Raw genomic sequence first — 24,850 nt, 5'->3', positions numbered from 1 at the left:
TTATATACCTTACAGCACCAGCAGGGGGAGCAGATGCCACGAGGTGTGTGGAGGATGGTCAGACAGGCCGAGTCAAACACAGGAAAAGCAGTAACAGACCAGAGGGACGCGCAGGAGAAAGGTTGGGGTAAGGCCGAGGTCATTACCAGAGAAAGCAACAGAGGAGGTAAGGTAGGAGGGGGAGAGGACAAGCAGCAGGCAGGAAGGAATGAAGATATGTCAGGGGAGACAGACAGAGATCAAGGGGACGAGACACAGACAGAGGACGGGAGCACAGGTGAAACGGTTCACTATCAAACACTTACAGGGACCAGCAATCACAGCAGAACAGAGCTTAGCTTATAGCCGGCGTCGGGTCACCAGAGATGATCCCATTTAAAGGGTTCAGGCACTGGAAATGAGGCCCAGGGAAAGGCTCCACCTCCTAGCCATGCGGCAGGGGAGACGAAACCATGACAAACAAGCCTTAAATCTAACAAGCTAAGTAGGGTCTGAAATCTTAGTCAAAGTTATTTGAGCACTCAAATCTCCAATAGTGTTCAAAGTTTTGCATCAGCCCATTTTCCTTTTTGAATTTTTTTAAAATGTAAAAGATGAAAATATATATTTTTTTGCCTAAAATACAAAGGAAATGTGGCATCTTTATTGTTATGCCTTTTAGAGATTATTTTATCTTCAAGTTACTTAACTGTTCACAATAACAGTAATTTTGACCAGGGGTGCCCAAACTTTTGCATGCCACTGTATGCAGGTTTCATCACAAGCAGTGAATTTGGATCCCAGAGAACTCTAAGATATGATGATGTCTTATTGTTCTCTATATGTAAAATTAATAATTTTTATTTAATCTTCTACAGTCAGCAGTTTTTGAGAAACAACCTCCAAAATATGCAGTTGTCACCTGATCCTACTGGTTCGGTTTTCCAGCAGTTCAGTGCTGTTAAAGTCCAGGATGCACACTTAATTTCTGCTGCAAATGCTGCATGATTAGTTCTCCCCGTGCAGGAATTCCATGTATGCACCATTTCCCCCTCCTAGCAGAACTGATAAAGTAAAAGTCCCTGTGCTAGTTACTCTTCCCCAGCAGTCCCAGTAACAGCCAAGAGTGTGCAGAAGACTCCTGAACCATCAATGAAATGTACAGAAATAGAAAGGGGATCTGTGTATGGTGACGAATAATCAGCCGTGCATATGCCAGCGAACAAGAGATAAATGCCCCAATGCTGTATGATTTCCAGTCATAAGTAGCGGTTACCAAGGCTGAGCAGTAGAGCCTCCTTTTTGCCCACTTAAGAAATCTGGAACAATAGTGGAAACATAGTTCATTTATATAAAAGTAATCATGGTAACTTTATATGGGGATGTGGCACTCTCTTTTACCAAGTTACCAAAGTATTGGGCTTCTGCCAAAAACAATATATTGTGAAGTAACTCCCTTTAAACACCCTGAGTAATATAAAGAAAAACGGTCACCTCCTAACATGCAATTTATCTGCAGTAAATAGCATGTAAAACATTTCTGGCTTCCTTACTGGAGCACTAGCTACAGGGAGAAAATGAAATTTTATTCTCCATGCAGCTGCTCACTTCAAGTCATCAGGGCAGAGCAGAGGGTGTATTACAATCACGGCTTACTACACTGTGAGTATGGATGTACTCACTGCCAAGCACTTTGATTGATAGCCAGCCACATTCTCTGCACACATGCTGCAGAGAAAGCCGTCAATCAGTGTGCACAGGGAGTATTATTATTATTATTATTTATTATTATAGCGCCATCAATTCCATGGCGCTTTACATGTGAAAGGGGTATACATAATAGGGACAAGTACAATAATCATAAACAGTACCAGACACAGACAGGTACATGAGGAGAGAGGTCCCTGCCCACGAGGGCTCACAGTTTACAAGGGATAGATGAGGATACAGTAGGTTAGGGTAGAGCTGATTGTGCGGCGCTGTATCAGACTGAGGGTTACGGCAGGTTGTAGGCTTGTCGGAAGAGGTGGGTCTTCAAGTTCCTTTTGAAGCTTGGCAAGGTAGGCGAGAGTCTGATGTGTTGTCGCAGAGCATTCCAGAGTATGGGGAAGGCACGGGCGAAATCTTGGATGCGATGGTGGGAAGAGGAGATGAGAGGGGAGTAGAGAAGGAGGTCTTGTGAGGATCGGAGGTTACGTGTAGGTAAGTACCGGGAGACTAGGTCACAGATGTAGGGAGGAGACAGGTTGTGGATGGCTTTGTATGTCATGGTTAGTGTTTTGAACTGGAGTCGTTGGGCAATGGGAAGCCAGTGAAGGGATTGGCAGAGAGGAGAGGTAGGGGAGTAGCGGGGGGACAGGTGGATTAGCCGGGCAGCATAGTTTAAAATAGATTGTAGGGGTGCGAGACTGTTAGAAGGGAGGCCACAGAGCAGGAGGTTGCAATAATCCAGACGGGAGATAATAAGGGCATGTATTAGGGTTTTTGCAGCTTCTTGGGAAAGGAATGTACGGATCTGGGAAATATTTTTGAGTTGGAGGCTGCAGGAGGTGAAAAGGGCTTGGATGCGTGGCTTGAAAGAGAGATCAGAGTCTAGGATTACTCCCAGGCAGCGAGCGCGTGGCACTGGGAAAGGTGAGCAGCCATTGACATTGATGGATATGTCAGGTGGGGGAGTTGAGTGAGGAGGAGGAAAGACAATGAATTCTGTTTTGTCCATGTTCAGTTTTAGGAATTGAGCAGAGAAAAAGGATGAAATAGCAGACAGACATTGTGGGATTCTGGTTAGTAGGGAGGTGATGTCAGGTCCAGAGAGATAGATCTGCGTATCATCAGCATAGAGATGATACTGAAAGCCATGGGACTCTATGAGCTGTCCCATGCCGAAGGTGTAAATGGAGAACAGCAGGGGTCCAAGAACTGAACCTTGGGGGACCCCGACAGATAGGGGGCGAGATGAGGAAGTGGTGTGAGAGTGCGAGACGTTGAAAGTTCGGTTGGATAACTATGAGGAGATCCAAGATAGCGCCAAGTCTGTGATGCCCAGAGGTGAGAGAATTTGTAATAGAAGGCAGTGGTCTACGGTGTCAAAGGCCGAGGACAGGTCCAGGAGGAGGAGAACAGAGTAGTGTTGCTTGGCTTTTGCGGTTAGTAGGTCGTTATTGACTTTGGTCAGGGCAGTTTCAGTGGAATGATGGGGTCGGAAGCCAGATTGTAACCGATCAAAGAGAGAGCAGGAAGAGAGGTATGAGGACAGTTCAAGATGGACATGCTGTTCCAGTAGTTTTGAGGCATAGGGGAGAAGTGATATGGGGCGATAGTTTGACACAGAGGATCGGTCAAGGGAGGGCTTTTTGAGGATGGGTGTGATTGAGGCATGTTTAAAGCATGAAGGGAATACACCAGTTCTTAGTGATAGGTTGAAGAGATGGGTTAGGGCTGGGATGAGGACTGCGGTGATGTTGGGGGTGAGATGCGATGGGAGCGGGTCAAGTGCACAGGTGGTTAGATGTGATCTTGAGAGTAGAGTGGAAAGATGTTCTTCTGTGATGGTGGAGAAGCTGGATTTTGAGGAAGAAGGCTGAGTAGTTGTGAGGAGTGGCTGTGGGGATTGTGGGCCAAAACTTGCTCTGATGTTGTCAATCTTCTGCTTGAAGAAAGAGGCAAAGTCTTCAGCTGAGATGAGAGGAGAGGGAGGTGGTGCTGGAGGACGGAGGAGAGAGTTGAAAGTGTTGAATAGCTGTTTAGGGTTGTGGGATAGAGAGGATATGAGGGATGAGAAGTAGGTTTGTTTTGCAGCGGTGAGTGCAGACTTGAAAGTGGTGAGAGCTTGTTTGTATGTAACGAAGTGCTCAGTGGAATGAGACCTCTTCCATCTGCGCTCAGCAGTTCTGGAAGCCCGTCTCAATTCTTTAGTCTGACTCGAGTGCCAGGGTTGCCTGTTGATTGTGCGGGTTTTGGTGTGTGTGAGGGGGGCAGCTGATTCGAGGGCTGCAGAGATAGTGGTGTTGTATGAAGTGGCAGCAGCATCTGCATTGTTTGAAGAAGCAATGTCTGCAAGAGGGAAAAGAGACTGAGAAAGTGAGTGTGATTGAGATTTCAGCGGGGGTGTGAAGGTTTGTGGAGGGGGGGTTGTGTACTTGGAGAAGAAAGGGAAGAGAATGTGAGTAGGTTGTGGTCAGACAGGGGTAGGGGTGAGTTAGAGAGGTTGTTAGATAGGGAACAGAGGCGAGTGAAGATTAGGTCCAGCGTGTGGCCATCTTTGTGAGTAGCTGCAGAGGACCATTGAGTGAGGCCGAAGGAGGAAGCGAGTGTTAGAAGTTTAGCGACAGATGAGTGAGAAGTGTCAATGGGGATGTTAACGTCACTCATGATGATGGTGGGGATGTCGGTGGAAAGGAAATGTAGTAGCCAGGTGGTGAAATGGGCAAAAAAGGCAGTGGCTGGCCCTGGAGGGCGGTAAATGACAGCCAGTTGGAGGTTGGAAGGGGAGTAGATGCGTACGGAGTGCACCTCAAAAGAGGGGAGAGTATTGCACACAGAGCGAGCGTTCCATAGAGCTCCTGTTAGTGGGACTGGGGGAGCCGGGGCTGGGTGAATGGGTATAAGGTTAGAGAGGTTGCGGAAATTGGTGTTGGAGTGTGGATGGCAGTTAGATGTGACAATGGGGATGTGGTGAGGAGGGCCGGGATTTGGGGAGATATCCCCAGCAGTGAGGAGAAGCAGAGAGAGTGTTAGTAGGTGGGAGCAGGAGAGGCCATGAGGTGGCCGTGTGTGTCTGGAGACACTGGGTGTAAAGTGGAGGAACAGATATGTTGAGAGGGTGAGATGGGTGGGGAGGATGGAGGGAGAGATGAATAGCTCATTACTGGGTGTAGGGAGTAATTACAGCGCTGGGGGCAGTGACTGTTACAACCCTCTACACTGCTCCGATTATTAAAAGTGAGCGGGAAGGGGAAGAAATCAAGTTCGGGGACTTGATAACTAGCTGATATGAATATACATTACTGTGATTATGTTGCTGATATCTTAAAAGTTAGATTTATCTATCCATAAGGCATTTAGAAGAAAATGGCTTCACAGCTTTTTATTCCATTATAATTAACAAATTCCAGAAGACCTGTCAATATTCACTTAATAATTGTGGAAATAATGTAAAGTGCAATAGGGTCTTATCAGGGTAAAACAGCGGGAAGGGGGAAGGTGCTAAAGGTGTGCTCAGCTGATGGGGTTATGTAAATCACAATCACTAGTGAGCATATACAGTATATATATATATATATATATATATATATATATATATATATATATATATATATATATATGAAATCTGGGCTGCAGAATGAGGGAAAACCTCCAGGACATAATATATGAATGATTTTTTTTGTCAACGCGTTTCTGAGTCAAACACTAAGTCACTACAGGACAACGCGTTTCTGAAACCTTAAAAGTCAGATTTCTTTCTCCATAAGACATTTAGGGGAAAACAGTGTCACAGCTTTGCATTCCGTTATAAAGAATAAATTCCAGAAGAGCTGAGAATGTTCACTTAATACTGATGACTAATTCAGAGACTAAAGGTACCGTCACACTAAGCGATGCTCCAGCGATCCCACCAGCAACCTGACCTGGCAGGGATTGCTGGAGCATCGCTACACGGGTTGCTGGTGAGCTGTCACACAGGCAGATCTCACCAGCAACCAGCCCCCAGCCAGCAGCGACGCATGGAAGCGATGCTGCGCTTGGTAACTAAGGTAAATATCGGGTAACCAACCCGATATTTACCTTGGTTACCAGCAAACACCGCTTAGCGCTGGCTCCCTGCACTCCTAGCCAGAGTACACATCGGGTTAATTACCCGATGTGTAGTCTGGCTATGTATGCAGAGAGCAGGGAGCCGGCACTGACAGCGTGAGAGCGGCGGACGCTGGTAACGAAGGTAAATATTGGGTAACCAAGGAAAGGGCTTCTTGGTTACCCGATGTTTACCGTGGTTACCAGTGTCCGCAGAAGCCGGCTCCCTGCACATTCAGTTGTTGCTCTCTCGCTGTCACACACAGCGATGTGTGCTTCACAGCGGGAGAGCAACAACTAAAAAATGGTCCAGGATATTCAGCAACAACCAACGACCTCACAGCAGGGGCCGGGTTGTTGCTGGATGTTACACACAGCAACATCGCTAGCAAGTTGTGCCTCAGCAGCGATGTTGCTAGCGATGTTGCTTAGTGTGACGGTACCTTTATATGAAAAATCCAGAATTCTTAATAGTGTGATAACCGCAACGAGTAGATGAAGGTCAATTAAAGTTCACTCCAAGTCTAAATAAAGACAATGTTGTCTATGAAAAGGGGGCATGTTAGAAGCACAAGAAAAAGATACCACCATCTCTGCATCTGCATGAGTTGTGTAATGATGGCATTAGGTGCATGTAAGATGTCAATGGCACCTTGTGCTCCTTACTGTAGATGCACTTATCCTCTTACCCAGCACTACACACCGAGGACTCTCGCTTCATATCGTAGTCTCTTCAATATCCAAATATATCTCTCAATGCAGTGAGCTATTTAGGACAGTGATTTCATTCTCGAGTGTTCGTCAAATTAGTAGTGTAGTCTAGCATGTCTACAGTAAGAAGCACAGATGTGCGGTTATGGGGAAGGTCAAGTTTACAGTATACTAAATATCACAGCCAAAAAAATCTAGAATGTAACTTGACAAAGTGTGAAAAACCCATGTAACACGAAATCCTCCTCTTCATGCCCATATCCTTATGATTGCATTAAAGGAAATCGGCGCCATCAGGAGGATTTCCTTCTCGGAGATTTATTATGGTTTTCTGAGCAATTAGTAATGCAGAAGCAATGCCAAGGCTGTTGCTAAGAAATAAACCTAGGTATTTTTAAATAGGTGTGAAAGAAACGTCTTCTAAGATATATTTCTTTTGGAAGTAATAACTGGAATCAAACAGGGACCAGACACTCGAAGAACAAGGCTAAGTGAGCCGCTTTATAATGTATAAACCATTTTAGTTTTGACAGTGTATCAATGAATTGAATGTCCATGTATAACATTTTAACCCCTTCATCCCCAAGCATGTGTTCACCTTCCTGATCAGTCCAAATTTTACAATTCTGAAGAGGAAAAATTCTCTGGAACACTTGAACGGATCCCAGTGGTTCTGGGAATGTTTTTTTCGTGACACATTGTACTTTATGATAATGGTAAATTTAGGTCGATATTTTTGATGTTTATTTGTGAAAATGTAGGAAATTTGGCAAAAAAGTTGACATTTTTGCAATTTTAAAACTTTTAAGGGTTTATTCCCTTAAACTAGATTGTTATAGTACACAAAATAGTTAATAAATAACATTTAACACATGTCTACTTTACATCACCATCATTTTTTAAATATATCTTTTTTTAAGGAAGTTATAAGGGATAAAATTTCATCAGCAATTTCTCATTTTTCTAACAAAATTTACAATTTTTTTTTCCAGGGACCACACCACATTTGAAGTGACTTTGAGAGGCATATGTGACAGAAAATATCCAGAAGTGACACCCCTATTTAAAACTGCACCCCTCAAAGTGCTAAAACCACATTCAAGAAGTTTATTAACCCTTCAGGTACTTCACAGGAATTAAAGCAATGTGGAAGGAAAAAAAAAAATCTAAATTTTACTTCCCTTCCCCACCCCCCAATTTTGCTTAAGCTGCAAATTTTGCATTTTCACAAGGGTAACAAGAAAAAATGGACCATACAGTTAGGTCTGTACACAACCGTTAAATAAGTGGGCACTCCTCACTACATTAATGTCAAACATGTGGATGCTAACTGTGGTTTAGGCAGATTGTGGGGCTCAGAAAGGAGAGGGACATTTGAATGTAGGAGTGTAGATTTCCCTAGATTTCTTTTGGTCCTATTAGAAATTGGGACATCCTCTACATTTCTGTCATCAGATGACAGACCCAAGTGGGGTCTTGTTTGTTTGTGAGATGAGTTGAAGCTTTTATTGGTGGCATATTGGGGTACAAAACATTTTGGATCAATTCACATGTATCTGGTGCTCTATGCTGAGCACTTACATCGGGGTTTCCATTTTTATACCTGAAGACATGATTCAGATGAATCCATCGATCGTTGCCTAATAGACCTAACCAGTGCTGCAGAGGGGGCTGGTAACTGCAGAGTGGGCTGGTAACTGCAGAGGGGGCTGGTAACTGCAGAGCTGGCTGGTAATCTTGAAAATGAGTACTAAACAATAAAATTACAAATGGACAAGTTTTTGAGAGTGGACAGGAATTTCAACAAGAGGTAAGCTGCTTGCATTTAAAAGCACTTTGCAGTCTTAGAAAATTAAGATGATGAGACAATTACTTAGTATCATCACATAAAAATATATAAAACATTATAAAGGTAAGATCATTGGGGCTCCACCCTTTGGGCCATCAATGATAACTAGAGCAGGATCCTGAGCCCCCTGTTCTTCGTTACTACACGATGACAGGAAGAATGAGTTTGAATGAAGCGATGACCATGTATGTGCCCCATGAGACAATTTCTACAAGGCTAATGGAAACAGTTGAGTGCAGTACTCTGCCATTTTTCAATCAGCTCCATAGATCTAGGTAAAAAATGAATTTCCGTTTGACAACCCATTTAAGGTTTAACAGAGAAGGAATAAGGTCTCTCAAATAAAAGGATCAGTTTAAGGCCGCTTTACACACAACGATATTGCTAGCGATCTCGTTAGCGATGTGACACGCCCAGATCGTTGTTACGATTTGCCGAGATCGCTCATAGGTCGTTTTGTAGCGGTCACACGTACACATCTCACAAACAACGCTACATCGTTCAGCGATATATTGTTTGACCAAGGCGGTCGTGTGAATGTTGTTCGTCGTTGGCAGGGTGTCAAACGTAGCAATATGTCTGCTGCGTTCCAAACGACGAACAATATTTTGAATCTGAACGATGTGTCAACGATCTACGATTTTCACCCTATTTGCGATCGTTCGGAGTTGCATGTAGGTGTCGCTAACAATGACGGAAGTGCGTCACAAAAACCGTGACCCCGACGACATATCGTCAGATAAATCGTAGCGTGTAAAGCGGCCTTTACAATTACCAACCGGCATACAAAGCGATCGCCGATAGGTGAACCATTGGCAGACCAAAGCAAATGATGAGCACTGCATGATCTGTAATAAATGGATCTGTGTGCATAGTCTGACATTGTTCTCAGCAGTGCGAGTTTAACTCACATAAGACGATTCACCTCTAAACCTCTGAAAAGAATGATTTTTTTGTGCTGCACAAAAGATCCCTTTATCCTATGAACAAGCGTTTTGCTTGTTCATTGGGTGATCGGCAGCCTGTTTACCCTGCAAGATAATGGTGAAACAAGTGTTTTTAAGGATGCACGTGTACGATTATTTCAGTGTAAATGCAGCTTAAAGGGGTTGTCCAGTCTAAAAAGATAATACTGCAGTCACTCTATACGACTGCAGACTTATGAATCCTCCCAGTACAAACACTACACTGTGCACTGGGAGGATTCATCAGTTACTCTGCCGGGAACGGCAGTCATGTGACCGCAGTTGTGCAATATACTTGTTCCGGGCCAGAACCCGATTAGTGGGTGAGGCCTCACTCCATACAACTGTATTAAGCAAGGCCATGTCCATTAGACGGACGCGCCTACTAGCTTCCACGTTTATTCCATACAATTGTATTGAGTAAGGCTGGGCCCACTAAACGGGTTCTAGCCGGGAACGAGCATATCACACATCTGTGGTCACATGACCGCCATTTCTGGCTCAGAAACCGACAAATCCTCACAGTGTATGCCCTGGGAGGATTCATAAGTCTGCAGTTACATAGAGTGACACATAGAGTGCCTGCAGATTTATCACTTTAGACCAGACAACCCCTTTAGGTCTCCATACTAGTTACATTATCTCTAGCCATACAAATAATGATAAGCATCTTGTGAGTCTAGATTTACTTATAGCTAAACAGATGAACTTATCAGCCACTGACATTCACTGTAAAAAACTGTACTTTCAGATGATCTTCTGTTGTTATATTGAAAAAAACACACAGTTGGGTATGCTTTTCATTATAATTGGAAAAAGATACATCGGACCAAGTTTTACCAAAAAGGCATAATTTCTTAAATTCCCAAATACAATGTGAACATAACCAGGTTTCTGACCCATAAAACAAGAAATATATCAGCATGTCATGAGCTGCACATTCTAATTGAAAACAATGAATAAAAAATATAATTAACAAATATTGTATCTTTATATAATTAAAGGGTATCTGTCAGCAGGTTTTTGCTACCTCATCTGACAGCAACATAATGTAGGTAAGGAGATTCTGAATCCAACGCTGTATCACACAGATTACTGGGTGCAGCCGTTCTGAAACAAAGAATTTAGATTCAGGAACACAGCAGAGCTGAGTGAGCTTCCCCTCCCCCACTAGGCTCTCAATAGATATTGTGCACTGACTGTAAGGTGTCAGTCACAGTAAGGGGGGTGTCAGACTGGCCTGCAGATGAGTCGCAGGGTAGTAAACTCTTTAGTAAACAATTGAACACACTGATAAGTGAAGCACAATTGCTTTTTAGTCTTTAACCCTTACAGCATGCTGTCCTTAGCTTACATAGCCAACACCTACTGAGAGATTCCCTTTAAATATTTTCATCCTAACATGATTATACAAAGCATGAAAAAATCTTTGCATTCAATTATCTTCTTTGTAGGAGTCACATATAAGACTTTCACTCATAAATAGCACAGAACACAACAAACTTTGTGCCTAGTTTCCAGGCAGATAAGCAGGTAACTTCTGTCCTGGCCTGACATCAGTATTTCTCGAGTACCACTAATCTATACTTACAGTCATTGACGTGAACTCTGGAGGGTTGTCATTGACATCTGTCACAGAAATGACAGCAGTTGCTGTGTTTGAGAGACCATATGTTGGATTTCCTTCCATGTCTGTGGCTTGAATTATTAATGTATATCGTTGCACTTTCTACAAGACATAAAATAGCATTGGTAATTGTGTTAAGATCTTGTTGGCGTTTTAAAGAACAGTGCAATCCTGCTTAAACTGTGTATCATTACCATGCTGAGTTATGACGTTTAATGCCAGAAGTACCAGCTGCCTTAACACGTTTAATCACTGCGCCATGATGATACCTGCTAGGCTTTCTGCTTTCATGGAGAACGTATACAACGCAGCCATAACCTTGTGAAAATATTTGCTAGAATAAATTCTGTTGAAACAATTTGGCTTTCAACCACATGTAAAGCGGTAAACATGCTTTTGAAGGAAGGACCTCTGAGCCCCGAAGCCTTGTTATTTTTCTATTCAATTACACAATTATTACTGTTGATATCACCTTTACGTCACTTGTGTTATTCTCCTCAAAAGAGATGAGCTATGTACTCTTACTAAAGGCAAAAAGATTAGATAAAGAACACAGGGGCAGAAAAACACAGCATAAAAGTCAATTTCCTAACATCCTGGTGAATGACTACACAACATAAACATACGCGGAACCAGAACAGCACCTTCTCCTGATGATTCAGGCGTAAGAACGTGAAATGTAGAGACATGAATAAAGCCTAATTACTCAACTTTCCAATAGAATTCAATTATATTTGCTCTTTAACATCTCAGACTATTGCCAGTGAATGGAAACACTTCAATTTACACTGACTGAACATTTTCTTGATTATGAGTCTAGTCCGCTCCGGGATGACTGTGGTTTCCCAGAGGACGCCATCAATCATCTGAAAAAGCAGGACTAAGGCCAGATTGTTTGCATTCAGTGGCAACAAGCACAGAACTTGAAAATGACAGCGCATTGAAACACATAGTCTATTACAACATAGGAAAGCTTTCATAGCGCAGTGATTACACGTCATTCATTTATTACTAACAATGATGCTGTATGAGACACGTGAGAAGGTATGAGTGATTCCTGTTTTGTAATGCTTTTAAAGGGAATCTGTCATCTTTGTGAGGTTTTTTTTAGTAATTAATAATGGCATACCGGTGGCATAGAGATGAAATTAGCCGTACCTGTATGCCTCCTGGATGAGGGGTTGTTTTGGAAAAATACTCTGTTATATCTTCTATCTTCCGGACTATGGGGCGTGTGCAGTCCTGAAGATAAGCCTGCCTCCGGTCTTCATTATACAGGATTCTTCTTCCCCTACTCTTCAGAGTCCCTGTGACGTCAGGTGAGCAGCCAGATATCTTGCACGTGCTCAGTATGCCTGATGACCCTCACTGCACCGTTCCACCCTTCTGTGGGCACAGGTTTTAATTTTGATGTGCGCAGGCGCAGGGAGTCACTGCTGCTTCACAGTGCAGGGGAGAGATGGCAGGCAGAATGCACAAGGGCAGGATTTCTGGCCGCGCACCTGACGTCACACACAGGAACTCTGAAAAAAAAGGGAGGAAGAATCTTGTATAACGAAGACCGAAGGCAGGCTTATCTTCCGGACAGCAGACGTCCCATAGCCTGGAAGATAAAAGATATAAAAGAGGATTTTTGCCAAATGATCTCTCATGCAGGAGGCATACAGGTATGGCTAATTTCACCTCTATGCCACCTGTATGCCCATATTAGTAACTAGAAAAACTCAAAACAGTGACAGATTCCAGAAGAATGTAAATATTTTTAAGAAAGGTGAGTAAAATGTTTTACAGTACCCAGGTCCAACCTTGGGTCCAGTTTTTTGATGAAGCTGCACTTCCCTTCTGTACCCGGCATCCTTGGCCTGGCAAGTCCAGGAGACATCTGTGGTTTCCTAGGCCCCAAGTCACTAGACCTAATGTAACGTTATCATATTGCAAAGTCTTGGAAAAGACAAAGACACCCAGGAGATGCCAGGCCAAGGATGTCTATCGCAGAAGTGAAGTCCAATACTGGCTACTGCAAATCTCTTTCCCCATTTCTGTTAGAAATATTTCAATTTTTCTTACAACAATTATAAGACAGGAAGCTTCTTAATGGAATCACATGTATGGACATGGATGTCAAACCGGAAGCAGATTCATTACGCCACATCTATATTCCTGAAGTATCTGAAGGCGTTATGTAGAATCTGGAACATGGGAACTTCGTCTTCCACAGAATTGGACAGGAGACTGGGTGGGATCCATTTCAGATGTAAACAATCCCAAGGTTTTCAAAATGAAGGAAATGGCTTACAAATCATTAAATGATAGCTTCTGAACGAACATGTTTACAGAGAATTGTTGGGTACTATATAGTGTGTAAATGGATGTGAAAGAGGCCCAAACTACCATAAATACTTTTCTATAATAGTGACATTAATGTGGTCATCTACACTAAAACAAATGTGAATGACAAACAATACAATTGATTTCTGTAACTTAAGAGGGTATTCCGGAAGATGCCATAAGTGTCTCATATGGGGTTGGGTCATATCCGGGATCTTCATCTGTCAATAAGGAGACTTCAGAGCCTCTGGAAAGGCCTTTACTTTCCTGCATCATTGATATACACCATGCTATATTCTATGGATTACACATTTTGAAAACTTCTTTTCTCCATTTCCACAAGCATGATCATCTTATTGAGAATACATATAATGCATAAACACATTTCTTACCTCCCGATCGAGTCCTGCTGCCAAAGTGATAATATCTCCCGTCTCGTTGTTGATTGTAAACATGTTGGGGGAAGGGGTATCTGGAGTCTGGGAGAGGATCTTATATCTTAGCATGCCATTTGGTTGTTTAGCATCATCTCCATCAATAGCAGTAAGAGTCATAACATATGAGCCTAAAAATAATTTAAAGCAAATAATGTAGTCACTTTTATTATTGGATTGTCCAAGATAATCATGTATTTGTCCCTAAGCATTCCAACTGCAATAAAGGCAGACTTAATAGACTTAAATTAAAAATTATGGTCCTGCTTAATCTTATGTGTGCAGAAAATGTGACGTTACTCTGGTGATTTTCAGTATAAAGCCCACAGGGTTCTCAGTCCCAACCTCACTGCCCAGTGTAGGTAATGTCACTGCTGACATATAGAGTATATGGGCAGAGCTGAAGTTCGAGGATCTCACATGGACGATCACTGATTCCTTTCCTATATTCTCCGTGGGGCAAAAGAAGCTTTAATGCACATGTATGTACCCTGCTGTCTCTGACAGCTCTTGTTGGGGATCGCACATGAATGAGTGAGGACATGATCTCGGCTCCCCTTCCTGATTTGCACAGGATTCTTGATTATCTCTTCCTATCAGGAAAAGGTACAGTAGAAGAGGGAGTGAGGTATAGTAGAAAAGAGCATCGCACTCCACACTCATTCATGTTTGTGAGAAGAGTGATGTGCTGTACGATGGGGCTGAGTGAAGCAATGCACAGTAGGGTGGGGCTTAGAAAATGTGCTTCAGGATAGGATAGAGAGGAGGGATATGCTTCATGATGAAGTTATACATAGAGTGCCCAAGGAAGTGATGTGCTACAGGATAATGCTGAGAAAGTGATGTATTACAGGATGGTATTGTATATACAGGGGCTGAGAGGAACAATGTCCAGCAGGATGATAATGTATATAGAGGGGTTGAGAAGACTGCTGTGCTGTATCATGGGTTTGATTGGAGTGATGTACTGCAGGATAGAGCTAAAGGTATCAATGCACTGCAGATAAGTACTTTATATAAAAAGCTGAGAGGAGTCATGTACTGCAGAATGTTACCATATATAGAGGGGCTGAGACAAGCGATGTGCTGCAGAATGCAGAATATTACCATATATAGAATTACCATATATACAAGGGCTGAGACGAGCGATATACTGCAGAATGTTGCCACATACAGAGAGGCTGAGATGAGAAATCTACTGCAGAATGTTACCATATATAGAAGGGCTAAAAGGAGTGATGTACTGCAGAATATTACCATAAATAGTGGGGCCAGGATGAGCAATGTACTGCAGAATGTTACCATATATAGAGGGGCTGAGAGGAGAGATGTACTGCAGAATGTTACTATATATAGTGGGGCTGAGAGGAGAGATGTACTGCAGAATGTTACTATATATAGTGGGGCTGAGATGATGCTACCATATATAGAGGGACTAAGATGAGCGATGTACTGCGGAATGTTACCATATATAGAGGGGCTGAATTGAGAGATGTACTGCTGAATGTTACCATATATAGAGGGGCTGAGACGAGTGATGTGCTGCTAAATGTTACTATATATAGAGGGGCTGAGATGAGATGAGAGATGTACTGCTGAATGCTACCATATATAGAGGGGCTGAGACAATCAATGTACTGCAGAATGTTATTATGTATATAGGGGCTGAGATGAGAGATGTACTGCAGAATGTTACAAGATATAGAGGGACTGAGATGAGAGATGTACTGCAGAATGTTACCATATTTAGAGGGGCTGAGATGAGCGATGTACTGAAGAACGTTACCATATTTAGAGGGGCTGAGATGAGCGATGTACTGCATATATAGAGGGGCTGAGAGGAGCAATGTATGGCAGAATCTTAGTATATATGGAGGAGCTGAGAAGAGCAATTTCATACAGGATGGATCTGAAAGTAGTGATGTAATGCAGGATGATTCTGACTTCTAAGACTACGTTCACACACTGCATCTTTTATTGCAATTTTAGGTCAATGTTTATGTCACAAAGATGCACCTATATGCATGCATTTCCTTCTACCAGCAAAGTCTATGAGATTTCTATTTTGCTGCCTACACTCTACACTAAGCATCTTTTTTTGGCTGCGTTTTGGCTGCGTTTTTAAAGATGCAGCATGTCAATTCTTTTTGCATATTTGCCAGCATTTTTGAGCGCTTCCAGTGAATAGATTTGACACATTGGGCAAAATGCAGTAAAAACGTGTAAAAAAAACACATGCGTTCTTTGATGCATTTTTGCCGTGGGTGCGTTTTTTGGGGCCAAAAACGCTGCATCTTTATGGTTAAGAAAAGATGCAGTGTGAGAACATAGCCTATAGGTGGACAGAACTGGCAAGTAACAGGGAACTGAGTAAGGGAGGCAATGGCTGTATTGGACCCACAATATGAGACAGCTGCACTGTTGCAGATTCTCACAGAGAAGGTATGGAGATGCCAGGGCTGTGCTGGCTCTGATACAGGGCACACAGAGGAGGCGTTACAGGGGCGAGGGGACAGAACACAGTCATGGGATGGGGAGTGTAGTTTGTGAGGATAAAGGAACTACTTTTATTAGAATGTAAACAAAAACAAAGGAGAGAGCTGGCTTTACCTGCATAAATTGATTTTCTGGCTATTATGGGTAATTCTTAACTGATTATGAATATTTTATATATTTTGGAGATTTTTAGATTAAGGCTCTCAAAAAAACTCCTTTAAAAAGTCACAACAAAATAAAGATTTAACTAAAAATGATATTTGATTGTTCCAAAGCTTTATCAATTTGTGGTAGCATCGGTGACTACTAATGTTGCTGACATTACGTCAGTAGAGTGCTAGGAAAGGCACTTTTGGGATGTGTACCTATCTCTAGAAAGGAGGTCTCCTGACTCTGATCCTGCCTGGGACGGCAGCAGCAATAAATGGGGGGTTAAATAAACAGCTGGATACCCCAGACACGTTGGGGGACAGAAGCTCCCGTTCTGGAGACACATGCTGGACCTGCAGCTGTCAGACACTTCCTACCTGAGGATAGGTGACTTTTTTATACTAACATATGTTTTATCCACTAAATATAACCCTGGCATTTATAAAATTCACTACAAAATGATAACTTACATGTTAACTAGAGAAAGGTGTCATTACTTCTGAAGAATATAATTAGCATGTGGCACTTATGTTATCACCTGCCAACACACTGAAGAGTGTGCGAGCAGAAATTGTGATATTCTCATAATTGATAATTCCGGTTCATCAAATGACTCTAGATGAAAATTATAGACCCCAGAGAAGTCACGTCTAAACCAAACAAAATGCATGTAGCGATATATTGCTTGTGCACAACTCTTTCCTTTTTGTATCTGTATATGCTGCAACATGGGCCTAGTTAGTCAATGTGACCGGAAAATACTGTGGGGTAACAGATTCCTATAGAAAATAATTTAAAAGGGAACCTGTCATTAAATGTATGCTGCCCGAACTATGGGAACATGAATCAGAGCCTGGCTGTGCAATTGCAGAAAGATATGTCTTTATCGGAAATACTCCGGTATGTATGGGGTCTCCGATGATAGTCAACTATAGTGGTGCAGGGAGGAGCCGCCGGGGGCCGCACTGGACTAGTCAGGTCCCTGGCCGGCTTTTCAAGTTATGTTCTCTCTGAAAGATAAACCTGACTGCATGCATACTGGTAGGCTCTGATCTATGCTGAACCTCATAAAAGACAAAATAGGGAACCATTACAAATGTAGATCCAATATAAAAGCAAGACAAAATATACAAATATCCAATCTCATATCTGTCTATACCTGTATCTATCACTTTAAGGTGTCTAATTATCTATCAAACTATATATGTGTCTGGCTGTATGTCTATCTATTATCTACCCATCTAATCAGATATCTATCATGTATCTATCGATCAATCTATCTATCTATCTATCTATCATCTATATATCTATTATCATCTAATATCTCTCTATCTAGCTATTATCTATACTATCTATATATTGATGTATCTATCTCTTATCTATAATCTATCTCTTTATACATTATCTATCATCTTTACTATCTATAATCATTTATTATCTATACTATCTATCTAACAAGTATCATCTATCTCTATTATCTATCTCTCCATATATTATCTATATTATCTATCTATACTGTATATTAATGTATCTAGCTAGCTCTAATCTTTCTATTATCTATCTATCTATCTATCTATCCATTATCTATAGATCTATGTATTTATCTATTATCTATCTATCCATCCACTATTACCTATCCCTCTATGTATCTATCTATCTATCTATCTATCTCTCTATCTATCTATCTATCTATCTATCCCTCTATCTATCGCTCTATCTATCTATTTATTGATCCTCTCCTTGACTTACTTTCCAAAGACCTTCTTAGTTATAAAAATTATGATCCAAGGTCCCATAGAACAGTAACATTTGGTAATATATAGTAAATGTTTATTTTGCAGAAGGCATCATTTTAGTTTTTATTGTAGGAATTACTAATATGTGATTTCGTTACCTGGCTTGGATCCTTCTGAAATGCTTCCATTCCAAATTTGGTGCAGGAATTCCGGTCTGTTGTCATTCATATCTATTACATTGATCACTATGTCTATGGGATTTTCCACCTGGTTTCCATTTACATCTACTGCGTGTGCCCTCAGCTGCAAAAACAATTTTATATGGCAGTTCTCGGTAGAAATATGATGCAGAAGATTACACTGTGCGTATGGCCGTCCCAGTGATACACTGCTATATCCCGTCCCAGATGAGTTATTTAGAAATATCAGTGAATCTGCTGTCAATTCAAGCACAGTAACTACAGAACTGGATAATAGATGCTCCGAACAAATCTCCTCTTTTATGCCGTATTCTATTGCATTGTCATCTTGTGCTCGGTGTGATCACTACAAGAGCGGATTTTATGATAAAGAAAACAACGCGCTGAAACAAAAGGGCGAGATGAGAAACTGGAAGGGAAAGCAGAAACATGTATGCAATGTATAATACACTGGCTCTGACGACTGCCTGCTCTCCGAGATATGAAGGAACCGTGGTCGATGCTTCATTTTTCACACTTGGTGCTCAAGAATATAATCAATAGTAGATCCAGTGTCAATTTAAAGTAAATGACATATGATTGGAAGCAATGGAAAAAAGTGGGTAATGTGAACTCTGTATTAACGCTGCCTTTCTGACACAAGAAAATTCCTTTTTCAAGGGCTTGGTTAAATTCCAATTGTTTTCTAGACGGTTTTGTTCTGGGGAAACAAAATTGCCAGCTGCTGCTTTTTTGCTACTGTTTATATGGGAACAATTTTTGGCATGTCTTCTGATAACAGCGTCCTGATATAAGGGACTTGGGGTGAATTGTGAATGTTGTTTGTCTGGTTTAACCCCCAAGCCCCACTCCACAGAGCCATGATTGCTAGGACATCTACTGATGAGGACTAAGAAGCCTGGAACAGCTGTATACAAGGGACATCAGTGGTCAATCATATTTTAGGATACATCTGTGCTATACACCGGCAGTTCTGTAGGCACCGTCAGCCATTGGGTAAAATCGAATAAATGGTATAGCACCACCCACTAGGCAAAAAGGTGTAACACATAGTGATGCGCGAGCACTACCATGCTCGGTGCTTGGTACTTGTAACAACTAGTAATGAGTGAGCACTACTATGCTTGCGTGGTGCTCAGTACTCATACAAAATAGTGATTAACAAGCACTACCAAGTTTGGATGCTCGGTACTCGTAATGACTAGTGATGAGCGAGCACTATTATGTTCAGCTGCTTGGTATATGTAATGACTAGTGATGTGCGAGCACTACCATGTTTGGATGCTCGGTATTCGTAAAGACTAGTGATGAGCGAGCACTACCATGTCCAGCTGCTCAGTACTCGTAATGACTAGTAATGAGCGAGCACTACCATGTTTGGCTGCTCGGTATTCATAAAGAATACCGAGTGCAAGTACTATCATGCTCTTGTGTTCGGTACTCGTGATGACAACTAGTGATGCGCAAACACTACCGTGCTTGGGTACTCGTAACAAGCAGTCGGACCACAGGATGGGTTTGACTCTTGTACTGAGTATAATGGAAATCAATGCGGGACTCGAGCATTTTTCCAGGAAATCTCTGTCCCCCACTGACTTGTCTTATCCTTGGGTGCTCAAGTGGTGCCCATCTGAATGCCTGACTGCTCCTAACAAGTTCCGGGCACCCAAGCATGGTAGTACTCATCATTAGCAGCACACTCTACCTGGCTTATGGAGATCCTATCATGCTAAAAATGGTATCTGATCTACAGGGAGGATGTTATAAAGCAGAAAGAGCTGATCAGGTTGATTTTAATTTTAGGGGGAAAGGTTTCTGTAAAACTTGCATTTTATTCATAGAAATCCCCGGGTTTGAGTGCATATGAGTCCAGTGGGTGGTCCTGTCCAGTGATTGTTGACGGGTATTTGTATGCGTGCATGCAGAGATAACTGTCAATCATTAGAAGGTCCACCCACTGGACACATAAGGGGGTAAACACCAGGGATTTCAATGAATAAAATATAAGTTATACTCAATCTTCTCCAACAAGCCTACACATCATTCTGGTCGGCTTCTCCTTCTCTATACAGTGCTGTCCACAGATCAGACTGCATGTACATGATAAGTTCCCTTTAAGCTCCAATTTCTACATTACAGAGAGACTATTTCTATATTTTGTATTGATGGCGGTGGCAGCTGTATACAAGTGGCTCTATTACTATAGAATACATCTGTGCTAAACACCAATGTTTCTGTAGGTACAGTAAGCCTGGGGATCATTTGCATGGCTTTACCCACTAGCCTAATTTTTGAGGAAATTGTATTGGAAGTATTTCCAATTTTCACAATTCTGTGCTACATACTTAGAAAAATACAGCCTGCATGCCTTTCCTGACTTGTCATACAGATGTGAAAGATTTCCTGGCTCCAGAAAATCAATGGCACTTAGCTCCAAACGTTATATCGGAGATTTCCACTGACCGATCCTACTATAATTGTCTGTCATGTTTATATGACATGTCAAACAAATGGTTCAAGATTGGATTTCCCCTTTAAATAAGTAATGGCGGCACCTAAGGAGAAGGGTTTAATAGGCGAAAAGCAAATGTTTGCTATGATAATACATACACTGCTTGATGGCACATCTTTGTCAATGTCTCGTGATGCCTTAAATTCTATTGTAATATATTAATTTGTTAAAACCTGAAAATCCGATCTACATGAAGAAAAATGAAAATATTGATCTGTATTTAATGAAAGGAATATGGGGGTTGTGAGAGAAGGACGCTAATTATAAATCCAACCCACGGTACTTTATCAAGAATCAAACAGCAATATTAATACAGCTGACATTTAGTGAGTTCTTACATGAAAAACTGCAATCTGCTCCCGATCCAAAGGCTTTGTTACAGAAAGATGTCCAGAAATGGGACTGATAATGAACACGCCGATGGGGGGCTGGTCAGCACCTGGACCCGTCACACTGTATCGCAGGGATAGGCTTTTATCACGGTCAGACCTGATCTATGGATCAAAAGAGAGTGAGAATATTCAGGAGAGCAGATGAGAGACAAAAATAAAGAGAAACATTCCTACTGCACCAAAAGTCGAGAACATGATCGATAATGTTTTATATTTCAGCTGAGGGTGGGAGAGAAATATATATAAAATATTAATAGTCAATACTTCCGCACCTGAATGGTGAGTAACCATTTTTTTGTCTTTAAAAATCTCTTAGCTTTTGAAAAGCCCTGGAAACACACCTTTTAAAACACCTTGTAATGGAAACTTGTTCCTTTACAATGTATGCTCTTTAGTGTCCTCAATTCAACCAGTGTTGTAGGAGATGGAAGAAAAGGGTTAATCCGTGATGCCAGAACAAGACCACTGAAGATCAATGGGGATTAAGACATTGGATTTTATTGGTCTACACGTTTTGGAGCTGTATAACCCCTTCTTCATTGAATGTACATTATTGATTTTTGTTCCTGAAGAAGGGGTTATACAGCTCAGAAACGTGTAGACCAATAAAATCCGATGTCTTAATCCCCATTGATCTTCAGTGGTCTTCTTCTGGCAACGCGGATTAACCCTTTTTTTTCCATCTCATCCAACGCTATCCTCCTGGGTTCTGCAGCAGCCTTCTTCAACACATGGTTATAGTGGTTGTGTCTATACCACAACCGCAACAGATTAGTGCACCTAATTAAATTCTTTCTGGTACCCCTGGATAAGACACCATTTGCGCCCCCCTTCTGTGTCATTTCAGTTTCACAACTCAATTCAAACAGGAAAGTATGGAATGGATATTTAAAAGGACTCTGCCAGGGCGTTTTTGCTATGTAATCTGAAGCCAGTATGCTGTTTGAGTTCACATAAGGTTTACAGCCAGCCATCTCTTATTTCAAATCGTGCTTTTGTTTACCTGCAATGTTAGTTTAAGCATCTTATCTTTATCATTAGTGGGTCTGAGCAGCAGTGAGCTGTAGTCTGACTTCACCTCTTTCTGTGATTAGCAGCTTGTCTATGGAAATGTACACTGAAAGCCTGGTGTGGGCGGGGGTAGATCCCAGAGTTCTGCTACATGTTAAAAATAATATCTTTTACTGTGTCAGAATAGCTGCAGCCACTAATCTACGTGATACATCATTAGATTCAGAATATAATTGCCTCCATCATGCTGCTCACAGATGAGGTAGCAAAAACCTGCTGACAGATTATAGTCATGATATTGGCAGAAACCCTTATTCCAGGGATATGGCTCTTTGGTGCAGTTTTGATAGAATCACTGATTTCTATGCTGCAGATCTACCAGTTCCCTGAATACTGAGCTCTGTATAACTCTTCGCACACCACTGATTGGCTACTTTGTGTGCACACTGTGCATAGGCAGAAACCTGCCACTCAGATCAGTGGTGGGGGCGGGTTATATAAAACTCATGAATATGATGGACTACCTGGCAGCAGATTTACTAGTCCTTAAGTGATAATATCCTACTCATAAAACGGTGATTTTAACAAAACTACAGCAAGCAGACCAGTAAGTGACACATGCTGGAATCAGGGTCTCCTATCTCTACAATATGCTCAGTTTTAGGTGGCAAAAACATGTTATTTGATTTCACTAACTTTGCATTGTTTATTGTATACTGGCTTATGCGGGCGTCACATGGTACGATATATCTGGTGATATGTCGTCGGGGTCATGACGTTAGTGATGCACATTCGGCATCGTTAGTGATATCGTACCGTGTGACACCTATGAACGAGCAGAAATACCTTCTCGTTCATCGTTGACACGTTGTTCATTTTCATAATATCCTCCCTCCTTCTGTGCTCCGGTTGTTCGTCGTTCCCGTGGCAGCACACATTGCTCCGTGTGACACCCCGGAAGTGACGAACACAGCTTACCTGCGTCCCACCGGCAATGTGGAAGGAAGGAGGTGGGCAGGATGTTTACGTCCCACTCATCTCCGCCCCTCCTCTGCTATTGGCCGGCTGCCATGTGATATCGCTGTGACGCCGATCGTCCCTCCCCATTCAGGAAGAGGATGTTCGCCGCCCACAGCGACGTCGCCCGGGAGCTTAGTGCGTGTGACAGGGGGTTAACGACTTTGTGCGACACGGGCAACTAATTGCCCGTGACGCACAGACGACGGGGGAGGGTGCGATCGCTCATGCGATCGCACGATTTATCGCCCTGTGTGACGCCCGCATTAATTTTAAACAAAACAACAACAAAGAACCCAAAATGTATGTGTGTGTTCAGATACACCGATAACGAGAACAAAAGAGTTCATTACTATAAGATATTATATTTAGCTGTTTTTATCGGCATTGGAGGATGGTAAAATGGCGGCCACCATGATAGAAACCAATGAACCCTATTACAGTCGATGGGGCCCATTGGGCACAGTTGGTGGTTGTCACATATCAGATCTGGCTCTACCATTATTTTCAATCTTACAGAGTTGCTTTGTTTTCCAGTTATTTACTAAACAGTTTATGAATTAAAGAAATGAAAACCCCTAAACAATGGGGTCAGGCTCGCATCTTAATATTGATATTATTGCATAATAGGTCCTTATTCAAATAGGGTCTCCCAGACCAAAACCCTCCATTATAGGGAAGATAAGTGGCGGCATTGATTGGATCGCTAGGTAGAAGCGGCTGTTACTATGCCGTGGATCTGCAGCAATAAACACAAGTAATACATGTTTTCCTATTTATTTGGTATTTTAGTTGCCTAGGAAATAAAAGAATAAAGGCAGTATGCAGAACACTTTTATGTTTTATTTATTTTTTTACTGCGTCGTCACGCATTTTTTACTGAATTCATTAAAACAGAATACTGATTAGCCGGGGTTAATGATTGTGACACAATTGCTTTCGCTGCAGAACATTTCAGAGTCATTCCTTGACAATAATTAATAAGAAATTATCATTTTATTATACTCTCCTTTCCCTATTATTACATCCATGACACCCCCTCCCACAAACTATCCATAGAGTGTCATTAGCTATTATTGGAACAGCCAAGGAATCGGTGCGGTCTATGCGGATGTTTAGGTGTTATGGGAATTTGCTATACGCTATTAATGCACGCTGTTGATGGTTACTGGGGAAATGCCGGAAATAAAGTTCTTCATTTTAATACTCACTCGTACTAATTCCTGAGGAAATGATCCCCTTGAGTTCTCCGGAACGTTAATTGGTGGAATAACCCAGTCTCTCTTCTGCCGTTGTAGAAAGCCATTGTGCTTACGTTGTGGAGGAAAAGTAATTTCTTTGACTTCAAAAGAACCCTGCAACAAGGAATTGAGAAGTACGAGTTAATATTTTGTGTAATTGGAAAGGCCAGGATAAAACATAAGGGTAAAAATGTGAATTTCTAAAGTAGCTGGAGTTTAAATATACGTGAAAATCGGCCGGTTAAAGGCTTAATCCAATTTATATTCACGCTGAATTTTCAGAAAACAGATGGATCAGAGAAAGCTGGAGCTTGTTCCATATAAGAGCCGTTATTGATTTTCTGATAACGCTTGTGTGCCTAGTGGTTCCATTTTCCAAATAAATGATCTCTAGTTCAGTCTCTGCTCA

At 41.8% G+C, this 24,850-nt stretch overlaps 1 protein-coding gene across 1 annotated transcript in view; it reads right to left on the bottom strand.

The window, feature by feature from the left end:
* The window catches only part of CDH2 (cadherin 2), a 433,410-nt gene that overhangs the window by 50,801 nt on the left and 357,759 nt on the right, over positions 1 to 24,850 (bottom strand). Inside the window, exons 4-8 of the mRNA XM_075353329.1 lie at positions 24,412 to 24,555; positions 21,119 to 21,274; positions 18,227 to 18,371; positions 13,645 to 13,817; positions 10,889 to 11,026 (exon numbers count right to left, since the gene is read on the bottom strand). Of these exons, the coding sequence (XP_075209444.1) occupies positions 10,889 to 11,026; positions 13,645 to 13,817; positions 18,227 to 18,371; positions 21,119 to 21,274; positions 24,412 to 24,555 (756 nt within the window). The remainder of the gene's footprint in view (positions 1 to 10,888; positions 11,027 to 13,644; positions 13,818 to 18,226; positions 18,372 to 21,118; positions 21,275 to 24,411; positions 24,556 to 24,850) is intronic.

Source organism: Anomaloglossus baeobatrachus, chromosome 6, assembly GCF_048569485.1.
Source record: "Anomaloglossus baeobatrachus isolate aAnoBae1 chromosome 6, aAnoBae1.hap1, whole genome shotgun sequence".
NCBI lineage: Eukaryota > Metazoa > Chordata > Amphibia > Anura > Aromobatidae > Anomaloglossus > Anomaloglossus baeobatrachus.
This window is presented reverse-complemented; position numbering and strand designations above follow the sequence as displayed.